The sequence below is a fragment of the Barbus barbus genome (genome assembly GCF_936440315.1).
Source record: "Barbus barbus genome assembly, chromosome: 20".
Taxonomy (NCBI): Eukaryota; Metazoa; Chordata; class Actinopteri; order Cypriniformes; family Cyprinidae; genus Barbus; species Barbus barbus.
This window is the reverse complement of record NC_136748.1, coordinates 27,246,267-27,266,476: the sequence shown is the minus strand read 5'-3', so window position 1 is coordinate 27,266,476 and position 20,210 is coordinate 27,246,267. Positions and strand designations below refer to the sequence as shown.

At 37.1% G+C, this 20,210-nt stretch overlaps 1 protein-coding gene across 1 annotated transcript; it reads right to left on the bottom strand.

Annotated features, from left to right (window-relative positions):
- Positions 1 to 537: 537 nt before the first annotated feature.
- On the bottom strand, positions 538 to 19,651 carry zranb1b (zinc finger, RAN-binding domain containing 1b). Its single transcript, XM_079443904.1, has 10 exons — positions 19,140 to 19,651; positions 14,818 to 15,750; positions 13,018 to 13,205; positions 12,777 to 12,930; positions 12,308 to 12,379; positions 11,509 to 11,707; positions 10,144 to 10,264; positions 9,472 to 9,601; positions 5,583 to 5,812; positions 538 to 2,434 (listed from the first exon to the last, which is right to left on the bottom strand). The coding sequence occupies exons 2-10, from the start codon at positions 15,638 to 15,640 to the stop codon at positions 2,216 to 2,218; spliced, it is 2,136 nt and encodes a 711-aa protein (XP_079300030.1). The 5' UTR covers positions 15,641 to 15,750; positions 19,140 to 19,651; the 3' UTR covers positions 538 to 2,215.
- Between the last annotated feature and the right edge of the window lie 559 nt (positions 19,652 to 20,210).

The window sequence follows — 20,210 nt, the reverse complement described above, 5'->3', positions numbered from 1 at the left end:
TCATTGGCTGTAACCTTCACATTTAATTAGTGCTTTTCCTATGGCACGTTTTGATGGTGTCGTTAGTTTGTTTCGTGCATACAAGTTACAAAAGGCAAGCATGTCAGCTGTGAGACGCAGGGCTGATAATATAGATTTTTAGTTTTTAATATACTTTCATTTTGATTTTAGAGTCTGTGCCTTTTTTCAGTTGATGTGTAAACAAAACTTCCCTTACAGAAAAACCACATGAATTTCAGGTTTTCCACGTGATCACGTGTGTCCACATGTTTTTGCACTGTGAAATTCATGTGGTTTTTCTGTAAGGGTTTACTAAACAGCACGCCTGGCATCCAATAACTAGTGAGCTTGTTTCTTTGTGACTTTTTATGAGAAACAAAGTCTAAGCGTTCAAATTTTGTCAGTTTTATAATGAAATTTAAACAACAAATGTAATTTTGATGCTATTAAATGTGGCGTGAGAGTCAAATGGAAGATCATCTCTTCAATTTTACTACTTGTCATAACGTGAAATGAATATGACTGAACATCAGAAGTATGTTAAAACAAACAGTACAACTTTATGAAATTTATCATGTCTCATGTAATCGCTTAATCCGTGTTTGGTTACCCACATTCTTCAAAAATAACTTATTTTGTGTTCAGCACAAGAAAGAAACTCATACAGGTTTGGAACAAACATTACATTTTGAGATATGAACTAAAATCTGCCCCCGCTATAAAAAAAACCCCACATTGACTGGAGAAGTAATAGAAATTCACTGGTCAAATGTGGCAGAAACCCTGTACACCGCATGTATGCATTGTTTTAGCAGGTTCTGTGTTGCTAAACAACTCTCCATGACATTGTAGCAGCATATTGTTTAACAGTAATGCTGTGGCATGGCTGTTTTGATTTTTCAAAATAACCTTTCAGGGTTAATGTGTAGTCTAAAAAGTTATTTAAATAGCAAATAGACAAGGTATAGCAATTAATTTGCTATTGCAACATCCTTACATTAAACAAACAGCTGCAAAGAGCATTTCTCATAGGAGCATGTGTAGTTTGCATGTAGGAAATCACACATTTTGTTTTGTTTTGAAGTTTTATAATAGTTTCATAGTTGGACATTCAAAACACTTAGGTCTTCAATATCACCAAGTTTGGTCTCCACCTTATATATCAAATATACCATAGTGTAGTAGAACTATCACATTATTTAAAAAAGAAAAGAAAACATGAGGATGTGAGAAGGACCGGACACAAATACAGGAGGAGATGAGATGAAAACAGGGAAAACAAAGCCAGTTAACCGGTTATATTAGCACTGCAAAAGCACTCCACAGATCTCTCTTAATGTTCACTTTGGTCTACATCAAGTCTTTGAATGTGATGACAGAGTTTTGGAAACCGAGTGAAAAAAAAATAAGTGCACTGACAAATCTGTGGCAGACATTTTACAAAACACAAAACGACACAAAACAACTGAAAGAGTGAACGGACCACATTGAAAAAAAAGCTGAAATGTTCCCTTCCAAAAAGGGCATGAAATCTCATCCAACGGACACAGTAAACTGACACATGCCTCCTTTTCTTTGCAGCGCAGTTCAAAGATGGGACAACAAGAGACGACAATGTGAGTGGAAAAGCATTCATTTCTATGGCTCACAAACTATTATTCAGATAAATACAGAAAATCTGTTAGAAATCGAGTTAAAATGTCCACTTGCGTTCTCCTCGTAACGACGGCTTTATTTAGAAAAGCAGTCGTGCGATTCGTAGATAATGCTCGTTTGCAAACGTGTGTAGTGAATTATGTTTTAGTAATCTCAGTCTAGTCACGCTACACAAATAGAAATAGACATCTGCGTCGGTTCTGTTACAAACTGAACCGGAAGTTTTAAAAAGGGTGCTTAAATTGCTGCAATTTACCTGTTTAAATATCTTTTTCTCTCCTATTCCTTCCTCCTCTTTTTCTTAAATCACTACAAGCATTGCAACAGCAAATTAAAACACAAACGAAAGCAAAAAACATACTCTGTAAAGACAAATACAATCATGATTGCATTCCTTTATTTTGCAACAAACCCAAATTAATTTTCATATTAGGGACAAAAACCAAAAAGGAAAGCTCGGGTTTGTCGTTCGGTCGGGTGGGGGCTAGAGGTGTGTGTGTTTGTGTGTTGGGGAACGCAAGAGGGCCGTGTTGTAGTGTCAAGTAACGCCGACTGTTCTTCACTCGTCTTCGTCCTCCTCTTCCTCCTCTCCGTCTGAGAGAGTTGGACAAGCGGCAAGCTGTCGGTAACCGTCCAGCCACTTCTCCACCATCTGAGTGACAAGCGGGTGGTTCCGCCTCCTGGAGCTCTTCTGCATGGCCACCAGAACCCCGCCCTCCGTAACACAGCAGTCCATCCACTGCCGCAGCATCCGCTCCTGCTGCTCCTCCGTCCCCATCTGACGGACACGCACAGTAACCAATCACAGAACACGTCAAGGTGCAGTCATGGCCAAAAATATCGGCACCCTTGGTAAATATGATCAAAGAAGCCTGTGAAAATTAATCTACATTGTTAATCCTTTTGTTCTTTTATTTAAAAAAAATCACAAAAAGCTAACCTTTCATTGGATAATAAGAATTTAAAATGGGGGGAAATATCATTATGAAATACATGTTTTTCTCTAATACACATTGGCCACAATTAACGGCACGCTTTTATTCAATACTTTTTGAAACCTCCATTTGCCAGTTTAACAGCTCTAAATGTTCTCCTATAATACCTGATGAGGTTAGAGAACACCTGACAAGAGATCAGAGACCATTCCTTCATCCAGAATCACTCCAGACCCTTTAGATTCACAGCTCCATGATGGTGCTTCTTCTCTTCAGTTGACCTCACTCATTTTCTACAGGGTTCAGGTCAGAGGACTGGAATGGCCATAGCAGAAGCTTGTGACCCATTTTTGTGTTGTTTTTGAGGTTTGTGTTTGGATTATTGTACGGTTGGAAGATCCAAACATGGCCCATTATAAGATTTCTAACAGTCAGTCACTTATTGATATTTTTTATCTGTTGGTATTTGATAGAATCCATGATACCATGTGTCTAAACAAGATGTCCAGGACCTCCAGCAGAAATATAGGCCCACAACATCAAAAATACAGCAGTATATTTCATTATACACATGGGATACTTTTTAACCCTGTGTTCACCAAACCCATCTTGAGTGTTTGCTGCTAAAAAGCTATTTTTTAGTTTCATCTGACCATAGAAGCCAGTCCCATTTGAAGTTTCAGTCGTGTCTGATAACTGAATATGCTAGAGTTTGTTTTTGGATGAGCTAGGAGAATTTTTCTATAAATCCTCCCAAACAACATGTGGTGATGTAGGTGCTGTTTGATAATTTTATTTTTTTTAAGGTTTTTTGACCCCGAGATTCAACTATTTTCTGCAATTCTCCAGTTGTGGTCCTTGGACAGTCTTTAGCCACTCAAACTCTCCTCCTCGCTGTGCATTAGGACGATATAGACACATGTCCTCTTCCAGGCAATTTTGTAACATTTTATGTTGATTGGAAATTCTTAATTATTGCCCTGATGGAGGAAATGGGGATTTTCACTGCTCTAGCTCTTTTTTAAAGCCACTTCACTAATTTGTGAAGCTCAATTATCTTTTGCTGCACATCCGAAATATATTCTTTGGTTTTTCTCATTGTGATGGATGATTAAGGGAATTTAGGCTTTGTTTTCCCTCCTATTTATATTTCTGTGAAACAGGAAGTCCTGGCTGGATAATTTCATGTTCATAATCACCCTGGAGTGCTCAAAATTGTGAATAAAATTGTGACCCCATTTTAAATTCTTATTATCCAATGAAAGGTTAGATTGTTGTGAATTTTTAAAATAAAAGATCAAAAGGATTAACAATGCAGATTAATTTTCTAAGCCTTCTTTGATCATATTTACCAAGGGTGCCAATATTTTTGGCCATGACTGTATATCAACAACAGCTTACAAAAACATGCATTTTCCACTCACTAAAGAAAGGTGGCAATTAAAACAGTTATGCCAATTACATTTTTTCTTGGCAGCAAAAAGAGTATGTTGTTGAACTTTCAGGATTTTCTAAAGAAATATTCAGATTATAGAATGAATTGTTTGACATTAAAAAGTAGATGCACTTATTATTTAATGATTAAGGCAAGACACTACAGGCAACACCATTGTTTTTTCATACACTGGTCAATTTCCAGATTTTGCTTCCATAATTGTCCTCTTTAAGACTAGTGGAAAAAACATCCACATTTTTTTTTTTTTTTTTATACTTTTGCCTCTGTAGATTTAAATGACAATCAGTGCTATTTTAGTATCACTTAGGGACTATTATAGATTTTATTAATATTTTGAATTTTTATGTTTTACATTTTTAATTTGCATTTTTGTTGTGCATTTTTAACATTTTTAGTAGTTTTTTTGGTAACTTTACAATAAGGTTCCATTTGTAAACATTAGTTAAACTAACAATGAAAAATAATTTTAAAGCATTTATTAATATTATTAACGTTGATTCCAACATTTCAATCAAAAGTATCTATTAATGTTATTTAATGGACCTGAGCTAACATGGACTAAAAATGAACAGTTGTATTTTTAATAACTAATGTTAACTAAGATTAATTACTGCTATAACAAATGTATTGCTTATTGTTAATGTTGGTTAATGCATTATATAAAGTTAACAAATTAAACCTTATTGTAAAGTGTTACCATTTTTTTATGTGTCCGTACAGTTTATATTAATTTTTATTTCAGTTTTTGTCATTTTAATACATCAAGTTAGACAAAATTAAAAAAAGAAATGTTTTTCTATATTATTTTATTCCAGTAAATGTTTAAAGTAACTATTTTTTTTATATGGTTTTAGTTTTAAATGTAGATTTCATTAACTGTAAAAACAGTTTTCTCCATTTTCTCAAACGTTTTCAGAAATTTCCACTTACACCAAACTTTAAAGTAAATTTTTATCTATATTCTGAAGATCTTTTTGTTTATTTATCATTCACATGATTTATCTAGCATTTTATTCCTAAGAACATGATAAATTTTAATTTTTTTTGGCCTGTAGACAGTATTTTCTGATTATTTATGGATTGATAAAAAGAGAAATCCAAAATATCTCCTCTTTAAAAACCTTTAAAATGTCAACAAAATGAAACAAGAATTTGGTTTGATCAAAGATTCACATTTCTGTTCTGGAAATATATGCAAATTAGCACATACTTAATTAGTTAATGCATCATTTGCATATTTAAACACAACATTTTAGAAAACTTATAATGCAAAACAATTGTCTTAATGTATTATGATTAATCAACTGGGGAAAAATATCTGTTCATTAAATGTTTTACCTTATTCACCTGTGATGTCTTAAATAAAAAATGGCTACAAAATAACCCAGCCTCCACACAAAATATATATATATATATTATTATTATTTTAATTTTTTTTTCACACTGTGAATTCAGTCGTAGTGTAAACAGGCCTTAAACCCTCATAAATATGAATTCATGCTCTAGTGTTTTGGTGTTAGCAGAGCTGTTCTCACCTCTTGTGCTGACAGAAAGTGAATGTGCAACAGCTTTCGTTCGCTGTCAACCAGCGGCAGGAAAGTGACCGTGACATCATCGTCTGTGTTCAAGTTGGCGCCCGCGCCTCGATTATCGTAGCCATCGTTCTCCATGGCAACCAAGGCGGAAAAGTGTCCACGCGTGTAACCCAGGGCGATAGGGCTCTTCCAGCAGAAACTCTGCTCCCATAATAGAGGCAGGTACACACCTACAAGATAACAGCCAAAGCAAACTCTGTGTGACTAACCCTAAAAACCAACACTGTGTTTGAAGTCAGCAGAGTGTTGACAGAGATATATGGATTGTTTCTGCTGTCATTATAGTAGCAATAACAGCCTGTCTGCAGCAGATATAATAGAGCACACATTTCTTGGCCAAACAGCCCAGAGAATAATGCTAATGTGCTTACACTAATCATCCCTGTAAGTACCGATAAAATGAATATAATCGTCAGATATATGCTGTGACAAGCTCTTTATAATTAAATCAACACTTCGGCCAAGTCAATTATTCAGAGGAGATTTGGCCATTTGTTGACTTTTTAGATTTAGGATTTTTTTTGTAGCTGACAACTGCACCTATTTTTGCGATTTATGGACCTCTAAAGGCTGGAATACACTACACGACTTTTAAAATCTGAACAGATTTTTAAAACACCAGGCATCATACACTTACCGACTTTGTAAATAGTGACAAAGGAAAACTGGGCATCATACACTACACGACCGAGGATCATACACTACCAGACTTTAAAGTCCTTCCGATCACGACAAACTCATGCAGAAATGTGCGCCGTGTTGCTAGGAGATGCATAAGAAATGAAAACAATGCGTGTTCTAAAATCGGCTGAAAATATCAAACATGTTTGATATCCTCCGACTGGATGGAATCAAAGTCTGAAGCTAAAAAAATCAGAGTCTGTGACCATCATACACTACGCGATTTTCTGTGGAATCTGTCAGCTGTGATCTGCAGACTGGCTCTGACTTTCCTCAACTAGCGTCAACTTGTTCAGACTGTAAAATTGGGGCAAAAATCATATAGTGTTTTCCTGGCTTTAAACAGAAGGATCATACATACAGTGGGGCAAATAAGTATTTGATACACTGCCGATTTTTCAAGTTTTCCCACTTACAAAGAATGGAGAGATCTGTAATTTTAATCGTAGGTACACCTCAACTGTGAGAGACAGAATACATAAAAAAAAAATCCAGAAAATCACATTGTATGATTTTTTAATAATTAATTTCCATTTTATTGCATGAAATAAGTATTTGATACAATAGAAAAATAGAACTTAGTATTTGGTACAGAAACCTTTGTTTACAATTACAGAGGTCAGATGTTTCCTGTAGTTCTTGACCAGGTTTGCACACACTGCAGCAGGGATTTTGGCCCACTCCTCCATACAGGTCTTCTCCAGATCTTTCAGGTTTTGGGGCTGTCGCTGGTCAACACAGAGTTTCAGCTCCCTCCATAGATTTTCTATTGGGTTCAGGTTTGGAGACTGGCTAGGCCACTCCAGGACCTTGAAATGCTTCTTACGGAGCCACTCCTTAGTTGCCCTTGCTGTGTGTTTGGGGTCATTGTCATGCTGGAAGACCCAGCCACGACCCATCTTCAATGCTCTTACTGAGGGAAGGAGGCTGTTGCCCAAAATCTCATGATACATGGCCCCATCCACCCGCTCCTCAATACGGTGCAGTCATCCTGTCCCCTTTGCAGAAAAGCACCTCCAAAGCATGATGTTTCCACCCCCATGCTTCACGGTTGGGATGGTGTTCTTGGGATTGTACTCACCCTTCTTCTTCCACCAAACACAGCGAGTGGAGTTTATACCAAAAAGTTCTATTTTGGTCTCATCTGACCACATGACCTTCTCCCATGCCTCCTCTGGATCATCCAGATCAGGGATGGGCAACTTCGGTCCTGGAGGGCCACTGTGCTGCAGAGTTTAGCTCCAACCCTAATCAAACACATCAGAACAAGCTAATTAAGGTCTTCAAGATCATTAGAAAGCTACAGGCAGGTGTGTTTGATTAGGGTTTGAGCTAAACTCTGCAGGACAGTGGCCCTCCAGGACTGAAGTTGCCAATCCCTGATCCAGATGGTCTTTGGCAAACTTCAGACGGGCCTGGACATATGCTGGTTTGAGCAGGGGGACCTTGCACGCGCTGCAGGATTTTAATCCATGACAGTGTAGTGTGTAACTAATGCATGGAGCCCCAGTCCGAGGGAGATTTACAGTCATCTTGAATTTCTTCCATTTTCTAATAATTGCGCCAACAGTTGTTGCCTTCTCACCAAGTTGTTGTCCCAACCTATTGTCCTGTAGCCCATCCCAGCCTTGTGCAGGTCTACAATTTTGTCCCTAATGTCCTTAGACAGCTCTTTGGTCTTGCCCATAGTGGAGAGGTTGGAGAGTAATTGATTGAGCGTGTGAACAGGTGTCTTTTATACAGGTAACGAGTTCAAACAGGTGCAATTAATACAGGTAATGAGTGGAGGATAGGAGGGCTTCTTAAAGACAAACTAACAGGTCTGTGAGAGCCAGAATTCTTGCTGGTTGGTAGGTGATCAAATACTTATTTCATGCAATAAAATGGAAGTTAATTCTTTAAAAATCATACAATGTGATTTTCTGGATTTAAAAAAAAATATTCTGTCTCTCACAGTTGAGGTGTACATACGCTGAAAACTACAGATCTCTCCATTCTTTGTAAGTGGGAAAACTTGAAAAATCGGCAGTGTATCAAATACTTATTTGCCCCACTGTATGTGACCATGGACCACAAAACCAGTCATAAGGGTAAATTTTTCAAAATTGAGATTTATACATAATCTGAAAGCTGAATAAATAAGCTTTCCATTGATGTGTGGTTTGTTAAGATATGACAATATTTGGCCGAGATACAACTATTTGAAAATCTGGAATCTGAGGGTGCAAAAAAATCTAAATATTGAGAAAATCACATTTAAAGTTGTCCAAATGAAGTTCTTAGCAATGCATATTACTAATCAAAAAACTTTTTGATATTTACAGTAGGAAATTTACAAAATATCTTCATGGAACATGATCTTTACTTAATGTCCTAATGATTTTTGGCATAAAAGAAAAATCTATAATTTTGACCCATATATTGTATTTTTGGCCATTGCTACAAATATACCCCAGCGACTTAAGACTGGTTTTGTGGTCCATGTCACATATATTCTGTATTATGCGTGTTAATTTCTAACCTTGCTTGCATAAAAACCTTTTGTATAAATATATGAATATTATATATAAAATTTTAATTTAAATATACACACTACCAGTTTGGGATTGGTACAATTTTTTGCTCGCCAGCAGAAGAACAGCATTAATTTGATTAAAAATACAGTAAAAACTGTGCATTATTATAATAATAAAAAAAAAAGATTTCTATTTGAATATATTTTCAAATAGAATTTAATCCTGTGATGCAAAGCTGAATTTTCAGCATCATTACTCCAGTCTTCAGCGTCACATGATCCTTCAGAAATCATTCTAATAAGAGCTCAAGAAACTTTTTATCATCATGTTGAAAACACTTATGCCACTTATTATGTTTGTGGAAACAGTGTTGCACATTTTTCAGCATGATTAAAAAGTTAAAAAGAGCAGCATTAAAAAAAACAAAAACAAATTGGATATTATATATATTATTATAATGACTTTTGAACTGTAGCATATATATATCTATGTCTATATCTATTTGTCTATATAGATAGTGATCATAAGCCAATCTGTCCTTCTAGATAAGAGAAACAGCCATTGCAAAACAAGCAAACCAAATTAAATGGAAATATCTACACACTAGTGTAGTGCACTTAAACGCAGCTCACCCTGAAAGCGCGTGTATCCCAGCGTCTCTCCTCTGAAGCTCTTGTAATATTTCACACCGTACACTATGATAGGCCTCCGAAGGATGTGTGCCAAGACAAACACGTGCGTCTGCTCTAAACTCGCACCCGGCTGCAGGAAGATGATACAAGAACATAAAGACAGAGAGAGAGAGCAAGAGAACCACAATAAAATGTCAAAACAACTTGCTATGTTATGCTATGTTTCCCAAACTCGTCTGAATATTTCATTATAAAAAAAAATATTCAACGTGAAACAGCATATGCAACTTATTTTACTGTCAGAACTTGACATACTTATATTCAATGATCCAATCAAAGCAGCCAAAAAGAAAAACTGTTTAGAGTTGGAGTAAATGGTTACATCTTGATGAAAGCATATGAAGAAAAACATTGTTTCTTTGGAATAACATGCACTGATGAATCATTCACAATTAGAGAAATGTGTATTCTGAAAGTAAATATAGTCAGTTTTGATGCCAAATCTTCCATAGGTCTGTATGGAAACAACCAACTTATGGAAACGGCGCAATAAAAAGTGCTCATTGCTCACAATGCCCTCATCCTCTCGGGTGGGATGTGTGTCTGCATGAGTCAACTGCAGCCATCTCAGTAGGTGGTGAAATACCATTGTTTTCTCATCTGGTGACTTACCTGACTGGCTAATGACAGTATAAAGGCCCAGTCCTCCTGCCACTGCTCCTCCCGCAGAGAAAAATGCAAACCAAAGCTCTGGGAATACCAAGACTCCCACTCTTTCCAGCGCGTGTAGAACCTGGAAAATGCACGCATTATATCTATGATAAAACGCAAGACGCAATTAAGCAAAGGTAACCCGACAGACGCAATTAAGCAAAGGTAACAACAATTAATAGATTTGCTGAAGACAACGTGCGGTGCAGTTAAATAAAACAGAGTTTCTGCAGGTTTTATGGAGGTACATTTATGACCCTTTTAAGACCAAGTAAAGAAAATTTAAGGAATAAATTGAATGGAAGACAACTCAAACCACCCGTCCCCCTCTGAAACCCCATGCAAACCCCTACCTCCTGAAACATAGACCAACCCCCCACCCCAAACCTTACCACACCAAAGAAAAAAAAACTGTATGGAACTTTTTTGTGCAATTCGAAGTGTGCTACACACAGGTGAGTGGGGCCTGTACAAACCACCTGTAGTAACACACTCTCCTCTATGTGCACTAGACACTTTACACACACTGCTGCGTGTACACAATCCCACAAAAGACTCAGCAATATATGTATGTTTACATGCTTGACTCAAAATGTTTCTCTTTGCACATGTACAGTATTTATGTGAAGCATTCGTATAGTTTGTATTTTTTATCTTTTTTTTTTTAGGGGGGGGTCTCTCCTCAAACCACCACGACAGCACAGTACAACGGCACCAGTGCGCTCACCACACACCAGCTACAGGTGGAGAGCAAAGAGTCATAGAGCCAATCAAGTGGATGGGAATTATTAGGTATCTTGATTTAAGAATGTTTAGATATTGGTATTGTAAAACAAAGTAAAAAATACTGGGGAAGGTATTAATGTTTTAGCAGTGCATGCAATATTTTAAGCCCTTTATGGCCTCAATTTGTAAAAACATTAAGATTTAAAAATGAAGACTAAAGACCTTTTTAAGATCTGCAGAACCCCTGTAAAAACCTTTCATTACTTCAAATAAAATAAACTTTGACTTAAAATATTATTATTATTTCAGCTAGTTGCCAATGTAATATTTTCATTTAGTTTAACTTGATGAACTAAAATAATAAACTAAAACTGAAATTAAAATGAACAAAATCTATACAAATATACGTGGAAATGAATAGAAATGGCAAAACACAACAGAATTACAAAAATTTTAACCTAAATTAAAATATATCAAATGTGTCATTTTTATTATATATATTAAAAATGAATTCATAGTATTAATAAAACCTCTAATAGTGTCTACATACAATTATATATATAAAAATTCATGTGTTATTCTATTAATGTTCAATCTTACCAGTGAGAGCAGTCGTGTAAGCTATCGTTGAGGCTTTTTCTCAAGACAGAGTCTTTGTCGTAAATCCCCCATGTGGCCTGTAACACTGAATCCAGAAGGCAATCTCCAGCGGTTCGGTTCCACAGAGCATACAGCCGGCTGTCCAGACGCGTGCCCAGCTCCAGAGACCAGTTAATGATGGGAGACTCCTCTTCCAGCTCTGAACACCAGAATAAATCAGATTCTCAATGCGTTTCTTTGCACATCCAATGATAAATTTTGTTACTGCTAGCTGCACGCTGTTCTTCAGGGATGCAACAGAAATAGACCAGCTAAGGCATTTTCTAGATCAGATTCTTCTCAACTGGTGGGTCGTGACCCAAAAACAGGCCACAGGCTTGAACTGATACTAAATGCAAATAACAAAATTCAACTAACTGTATAATTGGGACAGCAAAATCAAATAGGCTGATTAATTTTTTAAAAGGTGGGACAAAATGCCTCCCATATCTTTTGATGTAGATTTCAAAGGCCGTGCCCCTAAACTTGGCACAATTTTACTGTTAGCTTGGTAGAAGCTAGTTATATTAGAAGTGACATTTTTCAAAACTATGAACACAATTATGCAAGGTAAAAGAAAATACAACCCCTATGCATTAAATACAGGTTTACTTGCCAACGTTGTGCCGACCACAGTTTACCATCAAAACATCTATTGCCCTGAAGTAAAACTAGTTGAGGAACTCATTGTTTTAATGTGCAGCCCATTATTTTCTGGTTTAAAGTATAAAATAAATGTAAAAAAAAAAAGTCACGTCACCTTTTTGTACATCTCGATCCAGGACCTCATCAAACAGTTTTTCTTGAACATTTGGGGGAAGGTCTTCAATATCTACAAAAGAAAAACAAAAATGGGACGACTCATAGATTTTTCTTCCACTTTTACACAATGCTCATTACAAGGTATATATCACATCATATTTCGGGTCACTTTTTGCATAAATACATTTCACACCCTATTTATTTATGTATACTCACTTTCATGAGGGTTATTCTAGTTAACGAAAACCACAAAAATGGTTAATTATTAAAAAAACAAAAACAAAATTCACCTGAAATAAAATGAAATATAAAAATAATAATAATCAGCTATTTGCCAAGGGACATTTTTAAATTAGTTTAACATGCTGTACTTGAAATGGGTTTTTTTTTAAGACTCATGTGGTCTGAATGTGTGAGATCCTGTGGCAAAAGGGAAATTCTTGTCTTTAGAAAATGTGAGTGATCACCTGCTGGTAATGTGAAGGTGACGAGGTCAGTGAAGAAGTAACAGGGAAATTCTCCTTTACGCCTGTGAAGTGCTGCCGCCACCTCTCTGCGGATCTGTTCTGTTAGCTCAGGACACACCAGAGCTGGTATACACTTTGCAGTCTGCTGAGACACCTAAAATACATTCACAAATATAGAATAATTTTACAATATCACATTGTGAGATGACTTCTCTCCGTTTACGCATGTACAAACTCTGACCTCTGTGAGCAGCACCGTGAGCATGTCCTGTCTTTGGAAGCGGATGGCCAGATGCACCAGAGTAAAACCAGCGTCGAACGCAGACGGACGGTTGAGAATCCGCACCTCGTCTGCAGTCAGCTGACGTGCGATATCACCGCCGGATGACTTGTACGCCTCCACGGCGGCCAGATCCCCCTCCACTACACCTGATAAAAGCATGCGTTACATATGAGTAGGTTGACTTCCTCTTTCACAACTCTTTGAAGTTGCAGTATAAATTTCAGATTCAATTCCCATCAGACCTATAGGAGCTATAGGTATTTCCCAGAAGACAGTGCTTTAGAGATCAATGATTTCATACTCTGATGCAGGAAAGCAGATCGCTAACAGAAGTGTTCCCTAGTAGCAGAGCCCACGAGACAAAATCTGTCAGTTTGCATCAAACCATGCGCATGCAAACCGTCTCCCACAGGCTTAGTGATGAAAATAAAGGTTTGATACCAGCTGATATCAAAAGACTCAGCTTTGAATTTCAGCTTCACATCGCAGTAAACATGCCAATCAAATAGTGAGCCAAAGGGAGAAGATATTGTACAAAGTCCCAAAAGTGGTGTGTACACTTAGTCACAGCTAATAATTTACGCAACACTTTATAACAAGGTCAACACTAGTAAGCTACATTAGTTATCATTAACTACCTTTAACAATGAAAAATACTTATAGAGAATTAATTAATCATAGTTATTGCTCATTTAACTACTTTTTAGAAGTTTTACGTTAATATTAGTTAATGCATTAACATGGACAACTCATTTTTTTAACATTTTTTAACATGCTGTAATAATATTACTCATTGTTAGTTCATGTTAGCTATTGGATTATTGTTAAGAAATTCGATCTTGTTGTAAAGTGTTACAATAATGTCAATGTGTTTAAAAAATGTGATTTATTTTTATTAACAAATTAGGTATATGTGCACTTCTGTTCAAAAGTTTGGAGGTTTGACTTCTTTTTTAAATAAATTAATACTTTTATTTAGCAAGGACACATTAAATTGACCAAAAGTAACTGTAAACATTTATAATGTTGCAAAAGATTTAAAATAAATGTTTTTTTTTAAACTTTCCATTTAAAATTTCTGAAAAAAGTATCATAAAAATAAAAAAAAATACAAAGTGTTTTCAACATCTAAAATAATCAGAAATGTTTCTTGAGCGGTATATCAGTATATTAGAATGATTTCTGAAGGATCATCATGAGACACTGAAGACTGGAGTAATAATGCTGAAAATTCAACTTTGTATCAAATGAATAATTTCATTTTAAAATTACAATAGAAAACATTAAATTGTAATAATATTTCACAATTTTACTGCTTACTGCTATATTTCTGATCAAATAAATGCAGCCTTGGTGAGCATAAGAGATTTCTTAAAAACAAAAACCAATAAAAACATCCTACCAACCCCAACCTTTTGAACGGTAGTGTCTGAAGAAAAGTATTTCACTTAAAGATGATTGTTTGGTTTAAAATGATATATATATAAAATTAAAAGCATCTGAACATGTTCTTAGTTAATGTGATGAACTACACTCTTCTTCTGACTTCATACATCCACAAAAACCCCCACCAAAACACCAGCTGACTAAAATACATTAAGAAAAACTGATGTGAAGTTAGTGAGGAGAAAAGCTCCTGCAGAGTGCAGATACTACAGACACTCAATCTAATGCAATGACATTTTCAAAATGCATTTTAAGTGTCCAAATACATTTCGGTAGAAACTGTATCTGGCACTAATGGGGTTCATTTCTCACCAGCGCAGGCATTCAGGAAGAGCCAGTCGCTTCTCCGCATCCTGTTCCGGATCTGTTTGAGCTTTTTAAAGTCCGCCTCCTGCTCGTTATCGCTGCCCACCGCTCCCGACGCCAGCTCGATCTTCACCTCCGCCTGCCCTTTACACGTAGGTGGAGAGAGTTTCCTCTGCCTGCCCCTGCTCACCCCCCCTCCCCCAGCTGTCCGCAGGTTATCCCTCTCCTGCTCGTTCACTATCGATGGGGACGTGGCGCTCTCCGCCTCCGAATCCTGCTGAGGAGCCTCAGGCGAACTGCTGGGTTTAGGGTGGTCACAAACCACACACCTCAGACTCTTTGGCCAGTTCTCATAGGTGCAAGCCGAGCACGGCCAACGCTGTGCGTGCATGTTGAGCCGATTCCGGTCGTTATACTCCTCGCACGGATCCGAGGTGACCGGAGTAGGTCTGGACCCCGAGTCCGAGGTCTGTGGGGCTTCAGACGGACTGAGCGGGCGGTGTTGGGAGCCCTGCTGCCGCTGACTGAGGCACTGCGTGCAGCGGATTGCGCGGGGCCAGTTCAGATAGGTGCACATGTGGCAGGACCATTTGCTGCTGGTCTCGGGCAGCTCGTCGGCAATCCGCACCCGAGGCCGGGCGCTGGAGTCGGGGCAAATGAGCTGGGTGGTGCAGAGCTGCGGGTCCAGGCTGGAGCTGCTCTTGAAGGGTTCCTCTGTGATGATGGGCGCGTTGTGCCTTTGGGCCCGACACATGGTGCATTTGATGGCGGACGGCCAGTTCTCGTAGGTGCAGTACTCGCAGCTCCACTTCAAGCCAAAATCTGTCATCCTCGCTCACGCCAGTCACCGCAGCTGATCGCCCCCCTCCCTCCCGCCCGCCGGTCCTCCGTTCTTCACCTGCTTTCAGTCGCTCACTCTCACAGCGCCTCCAGCTTCTCCTGCAATAGTCACAGACAGGCAAAGTTTAGTTCTTGCTGGGGAAAGAGCTATGTGGATCGATAATAGAAATGATGTTGATATACAGTGGGATCCAAAGGTCTCAAGAAGAAAATTACTCTAAACCATTACCATTTTTTATTCCAAATATATTAAATGTTTTTTTTTTTTTTTTTTTAAGAAATACAAAAAATTATCCAGCCAGGATGCATTAAATTGATCAAATGTGGCAGTGAATACTTTTACATTGTTACAAATTCTATTTTTCACAAAAATAGATCAGCATATGATCAATATATTTCCACTTTTTTTTTTTAAGTATTATTTTAAAACATTTTAAAATACATTCAAATAGAAAATGTTCCTTTTAAATTGTAATAATATTTTACAATACTATTCTTTTTACTTTACTTGTACCAACCCCAAACTTAAACTTAATTTAACTTTGATTGAATTTTAGAACACTATTTAATTTAATTAATTGAAATGCATGCTATAATTCATTCAAATAAATGTAGTCTTACCGCACTATTTCATCTCTGTGTCTGATTTGAAGCAGGCAGAATGCTAGTGCTAACGAGCCATAACTGACGAAAATAACCATAATTTTTACCCTTCTGGTCAAATATTGCGCTGCAAAGAGCAATACAAGTTTTAACTTGTCTATAACTTGGAAAATGACCAATTGACCATGGAATTGACCAAGGATTTAAATGCACTTCGCAGAGGCAACTTCTTTGCCTCCACGTTGTGCATTAAAATCCTATAATGCACGGCTAGCCGTTGATTATCCCTTACTTAATCCACAAGTTGAGAAAAAACCTGATGATTCATGTAATGCAGCAAGGTTTGAGAATGTTCCAAGAGCATCTTGTGCTTCAATGACCTTTTGTACAAAAGACTTACATGGACGATGTCACAAATTTGCTTACATTTGATTAGTGACCTAGAAATAGTGCAGGGCCAGGCTATTCTTACATTTACCATTTTCTTTAATTGTCAAAATCCTAAATTCAAGATGTTCAGTGTGGCCTTAATTTTTTTGGATGCCCCAATAATACAGACACTTACAATTAAATACAATAGTTTTTCTGAAGTACCAGGTAAATATCTTAGCATAAGAATACGGTGATCACATAAGTACTATGGTAAATACAAAAATACCATTGCATTACCATCTGATACAAATCAATGCATTGCAGTTTTCCTTGTAACTGGCTTTGACTATAAATTACCATGCACTTGATTAAAATAATGATGACAAAAAACAAAGCATAAAGGGTTGACAAAATGAACATAGCATTGAAATCAGCATAAATCACAAAGCGTTCTGATAGCATAAGTGACAGTGCATGCATATTCTGTGCTTTTCTCCATGTCTCTTTATACGGTAACAGACACAAATCTCTTTGTCATGTCTTTTCATTCACACGTTTCTCCCTCTTTGTGAATGATCTTAATCTTTCCATTTGCTACTGTAATAAAAAAAGCACAATACAATTTATTCTGAAAGGCTTTTTAAGCCAGAAGTTGTTCAGGACTCTGGATTATTCCTGACAGTCCAAACAGGTGGGCAACGACAGAAATGAGTCCAGCTCATTGGGGCAAACGGTCACATCCTTTGACCTACAGTCCTACACTCTCATTTGGTTATTTGACTAGATTTTGGTTATTAACATTTGTTTAAAAAAAAGAGACGTTTTTTTCACGATGGCCTAGTTTTTCCCTGACTATGGTGTAACAAAGTACAGTGATGTTATTTATTTAGTCATTTAGCAGTCGCTTTTATCCAAAGCGACTTACAAATGAGGATAATTGTAGTATTAAAACAACTAAAACAGATTCAAAGCTAAAAGCTAAAACTTTATAAATACTATATATACACATTTAAAAAAAAATAAAGAAATTACATAAAAATGACAAATGCATGCAACAAAATTTAAAAACTTAACATTTAAATGAAAACAAAAAATAAAGCTAAAAGTAATTCAAAATATTAAAGAACAAAAGGTATAAGAGTATAATAATGATTTTAACATACCAAAAAACAACTACATGTGTGTATGTACAACCACACACACGTACATATATATACACATCAAAAACAAAAAGTGGATTCCATTGCAAAACAAAAAATCCACATCCAGGCACTCATATAGCAAGTAAAGTGCAGAAAGTTTTATTATTAGACAGGGCTACATATTAAAAAACACCAACGCGTATCAGCCCAAGCAGGCCTTTGTCAGGTCATATATATATATTAAAAAAAATAATTTAAATGTTTTAATTTTGTTGCATGCATTTTTATTTATTTTTAAATTTTAAAGTTTTAGCTTTTAGTTTTGGATCTGTTTTTATACTACAATTGATTGCTTCTGCTGTCCTCATTTGTAAGTCGCTTTGGATAAAAGCGTCTGCTAAATGACTAAATAAGCATACACACACACACACACACACACACACACACACACACACACACACACACACACACACACACGTTATGTATATAGGTATGATAACAGTGTGGTACTGAATGATTCACATACACATACCACAGAGAATTTATGACATTTCACAGGAATGCCATGGCATTACCACGGTATATATGGGATTGGTAAACATATATATGGAATAAAACAAACAATCAAGCCAATTTCGGAAGGCAAATTAATCAATAATCAAAAACAAACCATTACATGTACTGTAGTTTGAAGTATATATTTTGGTACATATATATATATATCATACCATATTTATAATACTTCATATTTTGTCTCAAAAACATTAAACATTTAAATATTGGATTTTCATTACGAAAGTAGGTTCAATGTTTTGAAGGGTCATAATATGTCAGTTTGGATGGTGAGCTGTCAAACTGCTGGACGCCGCAAAAATACCATTTAGTTTAGTAGGTTTTGACACATACCTCTTCTTACACGACTGGAAACCGGACTATAACGGCGAGAGCAGCTTTTCTATAACGGGCGCTGGAAATGGAATGTGAGAAGCATTTCCGCCGCTACAATGTATAAAGTTCAAATGTATCCAGTTCAAATGTATCCAGCACAAACTCTGCGTTGATACACTGTAAACACTCTCGGCTCGTTTCGGAATTCCACACCAAGGTGTCGATTTTACCCGAACTACCACAACACCATAAAAGCTGTTTGTATCTGCACTGTAAATAAACACAAACAGCTACTTCAGCGCAGACTGTACACATTTTCACTTCTTTAAATAAAAAAAACAAACAAAAAAAAAAAACATAAATATTTCAAAAAAATATATACGCGAGCATTTTAGGAAACTAAACAAATAAGGTGCATTAATTTGCCCTGTTGCATAAAGTGTTACAGTGATTTTTTTCCCACAGAAATATCAAGGCCCTTACCTGTCTTTGCCCTCCACACTTCAGTTTGCAAACACTACCGTTCCCGAGTTCGCCCTTCTGCAAACCTGTCTGTTCTACCGAAACCCAATCCGATCTGGTACAAATCCAGCTCAGCACCGACAATCTACCGCGACAGCAGAGCGATCCTGCGGCCGAACACCCATGTTATTTCTCTCCCTTCCTCTGAAACCCCTAGCACCACCGCGATCTTCGGATCAAAGCGGGTTTTAGTGGGTTTTAAACACCGGAATTCCCATTTCTGTTGCCGATGTGACTGGCTCTAATGGCGGCGACACAGGAGCGGGGGGGTAAACCTAAATAAACCTACTCCGGAGATACTGGTAGGAGGGATATCACCTGGATCAGCGGGCACATATGATTGGCTCTCGCTCCGTAAACACCGTGGAAACCAATGAGGGCGCATTTCTTTCGTTAAAGGGCTTCACGGCATACTTCCTTCATAAGCAATAACAATCAGGAAACCGTAGCTCTCGGTCCGCCATGTTGGCTCTAAGAATATCAGGGGTGGAATATTAGGTTTCACTCTGGAATTGAGCCAAAATGGAGTGTGTTTCGTGTGTTCGGCTCCACTGCCAAGGCTAGGGGGATGATGTCATCGTTTCAGAAAGATCTACCGCAGCATCATCTGCAGTGACTTAAGGGCAGTTTTTCAATGAAAACAAAAATGAAAGACAATATAGCTCTAGGGCCGTTAGATTGTTCTGCATGTAGCTCCTTTATGTCAAAACAATAAATGAAAGGCCCAGTGGGTAGTTTTAGCCGAACAGTTAGTTCCATGTACTAATTTATTTACTAGACTTTTTTTTATTATATTTTTATTTTTAATCAATGTATTCGTTTTATGACGTGCCGTACGGTGGCCCAGTAGTGCACAACACAACGCAATTAAAAAAGCAAACATAAGCTCACAACACAACGACATTTAGCCACAACACAACGCAATTAAAAAAGCAAACATAAGCTCACAACACAACGACATTAAGCCGCAACACAACGACATTTAGCCACAACACAACAACATTTAGCCACAACACAATGACATTTAGCCAC

Coding starts and splice junctions, on each gene's coding strand:
- zranb1b (XM_079443904.1), bottom strand. CDS start 15,640: ATGACAGATTTTGGCTTGAAGTGGAGCTGCGAGTACTGCACCTACGAG. Junction 12,380..12,776: donor CACCTTCACATTACCAGCAG/GTGATCACTCAC, acceptor TTTCTTTTGTAG/ATATTGAAGACCTTCCCCCA. Junction 11,708..12,307: donor GGATCGAGATGTACAAAAAG/GTGACGTGACTT, acceptor TCTGGTGTTCAG/AGCTGGAAGAGGAGTCTCCC.